Source organism: Pediculus humanus, genomic scaffold (assembly GCF_000006295.1).
Source record: "Pediculus humanus corporis 1103172107695 genomic scaffold, whole genome shotgun sequence".
Lineage (NCBI taxonomy): Eukaryota > Metazoa > Arthropoda > Insecta > Psocodea > Pediculidae > Pediculus > Pediculus humanus.
Window position 1 is genome coordinate 17,191 of NW_002987302.1, and position 7,327 is coordinate 24,517.

Here is a 7,327-nt window from a genome sequence, read left to right on the forward strand (position 1 = left end):
CCTTCCCCTTCCCCCTACCACGACTAATTATCCCGATAAATTTTTTTTTAAACGTTTTTTGTGGGAATTTTTTCTTTCTATTTCGATTTGTGTGATGATTGAGTGTTTAAAATATAATAATAATAATAATAATAATAATAATAATAATAATTACAAAAGTAATTTAAAAAACGAAAAATTTTTCTAGTGACACGTTGTACCGTTAAAGTAATAATTTACAAAAACGTACATGTATATAAATATATTAAATGGAAAAAGAAAACAGGAATTAAGTGAGGGGAAGGTGGGGAGGGGTAGAAAGGGAGGGGAGACGGGGTTCAGTGCTTGGAATTTAAAAAAAAGGGAAAAAGTTTATAAAGTTTATATGGTGACACACACACACACACACACATACCTTTCGTGTCTAATTTAATTTTTTTCTTCCATGATGGTACAAGTTTGTCCTTTACGACGTTTTACTTCTTCTTTTTCTCCTCCATTTTATTAAAATCAATACTTTAGATTTTTTTCCTGTTGTTTTAGAGGGAATGTATTTCTGTTCACATCGGTCAAGCCGGAGTTCAAATTGGAAATGCCTGTTGGGAATTGTATTGTTTGGAACATGGAATACAACCTGATGGTCAAATGCCATCGGATAAAACCATCGGAGGCGGCGATGATAGTTTCAATACGTTTTTCAGCGAAACTGGAGCTGGAAAACACGTACCCAGAGCTGTTTTCGTGGATTTGGAACCGACCGTTGTCGATGAAGTTCGTACCGGAACCTACAGGCAATTGTTTCATCCGGAACAGTTGATCACTGGAAAAGAAGATGCTGCCAATAATTATGCTCGCGGACATTATACCATAGGTTAAATCTATTATTATTATTATCATTTCAAATGTGAAAAGTTGCACTTAACTTATTTATTATTATTATCATTAACAGGGAAAGAAATCGTCGATATTGTTCTTGACCGTGTGAGAAAATTAGCAGATCAATGTACGGGTCTTCAAGGATTTTTGGTTTTTCATTCTTTCGGCGGTGGCACAGGTTCAGGTTTTACGTCACTCCTAATGGAAAGACTTTCGGTCGATTATGGTAAAAAAAGTAAATTGGAATTTTCTATTTATCCCGCTCCCCAGGTAAAATTCGTTTTAAAATGGCGACCCACCGAGGTGAGGTTTTTACGATTTACTCACTTGAAATTTTCTATTCGCAGGTATCAACTGCTGTCGTCGAGCCTTACAATTCGATTTTGACGACTCACACAACTCTCGAACATTCAGATTGTGCCTTCATGGTCGATAACGAAGCCATTTACGACATATGCAGAAGAAATTTGGATATCGAAAGACCGACTTATACTAATTTAAACAGACTCATTGGTAAAATATTAACCTTTTTAAGAAAAGTGATACCGTAAGAGTCGGCTAATTGGGTTTTGTACCTTGCAGGGCAAATTGTTTCATCCATAACGGCTTCTTTAAGGTTCGACGGAGCACTCAACGTCGACCTGACAGAATTTCAAACGAATTTGGTACCTTATCCGAGAATTCATTTTCCTCTCGCGACATACGCTCCCGTTATCAGTGCCGAAAAAGCTTATCACGAACAACTCACCGTTGCGGAAATCACAAATGCTTGTTTCGAACCTGCCAATCAAATGGTAAAATGCGATCCGAGACACGGGAAATACATGGCATGCTGCATGCTGTACAGGTATGGTATAAACTAGTGGATGTTGTACGATTTTAACCTTTGACCTAAAATAATTTAATTTTTTTGTTACAGAGGAGATGTCGTACCGAAAGATGTCAATGCGGCAATTGCAACAATCAAGACTAAGAGAACGATACAATTTGTAGACTGGTGTCCAACCGGTTTTAAGGTTTGTAAACCTGAAAAAGAAAACAAACAAACACGTCAGAATTAACGGAAATTGAATTTAAAAAAATTTGATTTAGGTTGGAATCAATTATCAGCCACCGACGGTAGTTCCAGGAGGTGATTTGGCCAAAGTCCAAAGAGCCGTTTGCATGTTGTCTAATACCACGGCTATTGCTGAAGCTTGGGCTCGTCTCGATCACAAATTCGATTTGATGTATGCCAAACGTGCTTTCGTACACTGGTAAGCTGTGATTATTTTTATCCATTGAACCCTTTCCAAAAAGTCTCACGTTTGATCCATAAATATTTTTAAAAACTGTTAATAATAATAATAATAATGTGATTTTTTTTGTCTCAGGTACGTCGGTGAAGGAATGGAAGAAGGAGAATTTTCCGAAGCAAGAGAAGATTTGGCTGCATTGGAAAAAGACTACGAAGAAGTTGGTATTGATTCCGTTGAAGAAGTCGGGGAAGGAGACGAATATTAAATGAAACAAATTTTAATAAAAAAAATATTTTTTGGATAAAATGCCATTTTACCTTTTTCTTTTTTTTTACTCATAATAATTTATTTTAACATTTTTACACTTGATTATTATTATTATTATTATTATTTCGCAAATTTAACGAAGTGTCGGTCATAACAGCTGATTTAATCGTTAATTAAATACTAATTAAATTTTTTTTTGTTAATTTATTAATAATAATAATGATTTTTTTTATGTAACGTTTATATTAATAATAATTTCATTAAATAAATAAATTTTTTTTTTTAACGTTAAATTTTGATTGAATTTTTTTTTTATACCTTCATATCATCTTCAAACTTTTTCGTGGCATTAGACTCTAAAATCATTTTCATATATATATAATAATGAAATCGAGCATAATTTTCATATATGTTCGCCTTATAATCTGAAAAACTTGTTAAATTTTTTTTAAAAAAAGGAATTTTAGAAAACTACCATTTTAAAATAACATTACAATTTTATTCGTGAGTAAAAATAAAATTAATATTTTAAAATTATTTTTTTATAAATAAAATAAACACAAAATAAAACGAAAATCATAATTAAAAAAAAAAAAAAAAAGATTCGCGTTGTCTATCATTAAATCAAACTTGTTATTAAATTATTTGTGTACTTTATTAAAATACACAATTTAGGTACTAAAAATAAAAATAAAAAAAAATTTTCAACGTAAAACAAATAAAAACGTTATGTTGTCTCCTCTCCCCCAGTTTAAATTTAATTAAAACTTAAATTTACGGGATTTTCCGGTTCCGCCCAATGGTGGAAAATCTTCCTTCGGTAAATTCAAATTTTCTTTTGACCGTTTATTTTCCCAAACTAGAAAAAAAAAAAAAAAACAAGAATTAATATTTCCATCATTTTTAATTACTTTTCTTTTAATGTTAATAATTTTACATTTATCGTTACTCATAGGCATTGCCTCTTTGTAAACCTCATCACCATTATCGCTAACATTTGACTTTGATAAACTTGTTTCATTTTTCTCTTTTAACCATTTTGGAATTTTTCTTTCCTCTTTAAAAACAATGTCATCTTTGTCAGATTGAGTTTTAACCTAAATTTAAGTTACCATTATTTAAAAATTAAAAACAAGCAGATAAACTTGACAGCCATTAAAAAAAGTATTCATTTATGTATATTTTGAAACATTGATTACGATTACTCACATGAGAAGAAATTTTTTGTTTATTTTTAATCATCTTACAGGTTTCATTGCTTTTCAAATCACAATTTAACCTAATGTGTTTTCCAGGTATGAGTTTGACATTAATATACTGACAACAGTGATCGCAAATAACATAAACATATCGTTGAACAATTGATAAACTGCAATTTTGATATTTCTCTTCCATGTTGCCATGAAACTAATATGAAAAGCATCCAATTTTTTTTTTTTTTTATAAACATTAAAAGTATTGTTTGCTGTATATTTACTTACATCACAAGAAAGATTAGTCACATAACAGAAAATGTCTTTTTCAAGCTCAACAATTGCATTCGATAACAATGGAAAACCTAAAGAAATCCCCGGACATTCTACGACAAACTCGGCACATTTATTTTTCAAATGAAAAAATAATTTGTGCATCGGATATATTTTAAAATTGACATTTTTATTAACTGAATTTTTTGTCAGTGTTGTAATCACACTTTTTGTCGCTTGCAAATTGTTTTCAAGGCAGTACAAAGGAGGAAAATCATGCTAAAAAGTTTCAATTTAATTTAAAAAAAAAATAACAATGAACTTTTGCAGTGGAAAAAAAAACTTACTTGTAAAAAATTTAAAATTTCTTTACTTATGCAATAATAACTTGAATTCCCTTCAGAATATGGCGGATATGGTAACTTATGAATTTCGTTTATATTTTTCTTAGTTTCGAATGCATAACCCAATGGTATTTTGTCTAGTTTGATAAAATGAAAGGTATGTATGTAATAATTATAAAGTAATTGAAATTTATTATTATTATTATTATTTTTAAATACCTGGACTGATTAAAGTGTGGTAAGAATCGATAATACCACTGCCTAAACTAAATTTACTTATTGCTAATTCTGCAGGAACATAAACGCCATCATCAGTCTTACAGTAATAATTACAATGAATCAAATAAAAAATCTGAGTTTCGACTGCAAATAAATAAAAATAATAATTACTTTAAAATTGCAAGTTTCGACAAGTAGTTTAATAATAATTAATATTTTTATACTCACTGGTACCACCATTTAAATTAAATACTGTTCTTTTTATTTCATTATCAGCATCTTCTTCTTCCTTTTTAAGCATAAATTCCTGTTGTTTTACTTCACTAAAACTTGTTCCTAAATTCGTAAATTTCTTATCATCGTTAATTTTATTTATCTTGTATTCACTTGCCAAATTTTTATATCTTTCTTTTTCTTCTAATGACAGATTCTAGAAATTATGTAAAAATATCAAGTAAAAGATTTTCTTATGTAAAAATAAATAAACAAAAAAAAAAAGAAAAAAAAGTACCTTCCATAAAGATGCACATTCTTCGGCGCCCTGTTTATGTGTTATGTGGTTTCCTTTATCCCGTTGATTTTGAACGTAATCATCCAAAAAAAAAGAAAAAGCATTTTTAGGTGATTTCTTTTTTTTACCCATTATGATTATTTAATGATTTTTATATTTAAGCTTGTTTGAAAAAAAAAAATAAAAAAAAAAACAAATATCACTTCGGACGTTACAAAAATTATGAATGCCAACGCTCGTAGCGGAATAATTTTAAATCGATTCAGTTACAATGGCGTGTATCAATTTAAATACTTTTAGATTTTCGAAACAAATTTTTTTTACAATTTTTTATATTTTAAAATAATAGGTCAAAATGAATAATTAATTTATTAATTTTAGTTTTTGTGAAATGAAAAATAAATTAATTAAAAAAAAACTTTAAGTTGCAAAAGTAGTTTCCGGTTTTTGTAACGCCATCCGCTTACCGTGAGGTTCGCTACTCATTATTATTGTTAAGTAAGCTACTTTGCCGGCAAGTTTTTTAAAACTTATTTATAAAATCAGTTTGAAACAAATAATTGAAATGTTTTAACAAAGAGTGTTCTAAACGAATTTGTCAAATTTATTGTCAAGGAAAGATGTAAGTTCTTTTTAATGAATCTTTTACGTTGAAAAAAAATTTACATTTGTCCTCTTAGAGGGAACAATTTACAAAATGGAGGTTTATTGCTAGTATAACTTCAAAAATTATCTTACTAAAGTCGTTGTTTGACAATTATTATTATCATTTTTCATTAAAAATTAAAGTGTATACTCTTTTTAATTAATTGAAAATCATTTCCTATGATCAATTAAAAAAACTAAAGAAATAAATTATTATTGTTTGCTTTATTTTGTCAATAACTCTCTTTTTTATTTGAAGAGTGATTTAAAAATAAATTAAAATAAAAGATTGGTAATGGAAATTTCTCACAAGGCGGAAATAGTTCCTGGTTCTGAACCTTCTGCAGAAGGATTTTCATCTAGCAAAAGAGGAGGATTTAGAAGTAGAGGTGGTCCTATGAGAGGAGGACCTCCAAGAGGTAGAGGAGGTCCTGGGGGTTTTCCTACTCGAGGTGGACCTCCCATGAAAGGTCCAATAATAGGAAGAGGTGGTTTACCTGGAAGAGGTACTTTAAGGCTTGTTTCTCCTAGTGGATTTATGATGTGCGGAAGAGGTGGACCTCCTGGTAGAGGTAATCCTATTAGAGGGGAAGGAAGAGGTGGAATGTTTAGAGGTACCATTTTTATTAAAATATAAAATTATTGATGGTTTAATTATTATAAAAATTATTTTATTAAAAATTGAAATTTAAATTTTAGGTAGAGGTAGTCGTGGAGGACCAGCAGGTAGAATTGGACCTCCTGGAGGTTTACCTAGAGGTTTTGGCGCTTCACCTCGACCAGGAGGACCACCTAGAGGTCCCCTTGGAGGGCCCCCTATTCGAGGAGGCCTTAACAGGCCCCTAAGAGCAGCACCGCCACAATCTCAACAACCAGGTAGGAAAATATCTTGCATCAATAAACTTTATTATTTTATATTGATGATGATTTTCTCACGATGGTCTTCTGAGTTTAATATGAACGACACATTTAACAAACTGATTTAAGTCTGCTTTATTTAGCTTAATATAAATTTGAAAAAAGTATTACATTAATGACTGTTTTTTAGTTCCTTTGGGAGGACTTCCAGAAAGATTTCCTGCTCTTGGAATGTCTGGAGTGCCACCTAAGAGAGGATTGCCTCAACCCTCTGGGCCAATACAAGGCCCTGGACCTGGGCCTGCAGGAATTATTAAAAGGCCTAGGTATGAATCTCCAGGATATTCAAATGGTTATCCAACTTCTCAAAGGTATATAATATTTTTTTAGTGAAATAAATTTTAACTATTTTATTTGAAACAACAATTTTTTAAATAGCTTTCATTATTTATTTAAAAAAAAAAAAAAAAAACAATAGAAAGTCGAAAACCATCTTTTGGTAATATTACAATAAAACTAAATAGAAATATAAGGAATTAATAATGATATCTTTATTTATTTATTTTGTTTTTCAGTTCTTACTCTAGTTCTTCTCAACTAGATAATTATTCACCTCAAAATGTATCATATGGGTGAGTTTTTTTATTATTATTATTATTTTTTGATAAGTATTTTTAATTATATTTTATTGCAGTTAATGAGTTTAAATACTAAAATTAAGATTTTTTAATAGAAATAGTAATTCTGCCTATGGAAGTGGAAGTCAATATGCTTCACCATATAACTCCTACACTCAATCGTGTAACAACACTGGAGCGTACCAAACAGGAGGTGGAGTGTATTCGTCAAACTATTCTACTCAAGCAGGATATGAATCAGCAAATGAATATTCACACAGTGAGTTTTAACCTATATTACATAAAT

General features: G+C 30.0%; 2 protein-coding genes across 2 annotated transcripts; one reads left to right on the forward strand and one right to left on the reverse strand.

The window, feature by feature from the left end:
* Positions 1–424: 424 nt before the first annotated feature.
* Phum_PHUM304110 (tubulin alpha-3 chain, putative) lies at positions 425–2,358 on the forward strand (the record flags this gene model as incomplete). The annotated part of the gene is made up of 8 exons (XM_002427183.1): positions 425–436; positions 523–850; positions 929–1,125; positions 1,203–1,368; positions 1,438–1,702; positions 1,775–1,871; positions 1,948–2,111; positions 2,229–2,358. 8 exons carry the CDS (start codon positions 425–427, stop codon positions 2,356–2,358), a joined length of 1,359 nt encoding a protein of 452 aa, XP_002427228.1.
* Positions 2,359–3,121: 763 nt separating this feature from the next.
* Positions 3,122–5,032, reverse strand: Phum_PHUM304120 (uncharacterized protein; the record flags this gene model as incomplete). Its single annotated transcript, XM_002427184.1, has 8 exons — positions 3,122–3,219; positions 3,298–3,457; positions 3,570–3,767; positions 3,842–4,105; positions 4,174–4,307; positions 4,390–4,533; positions 4,618–4,819; positions 4,901–5,032. The coding sequence occupies 8 exons, from the start codon at positions 5,030–5,032 to the stop codon at positions 3,122–3,124; spliced, it is 1,332 nt and encodes a 443-aa protein (XP_002427229.1).
* Positions 5,033–7,327: the final 2,295 nt, after the last annotated feature.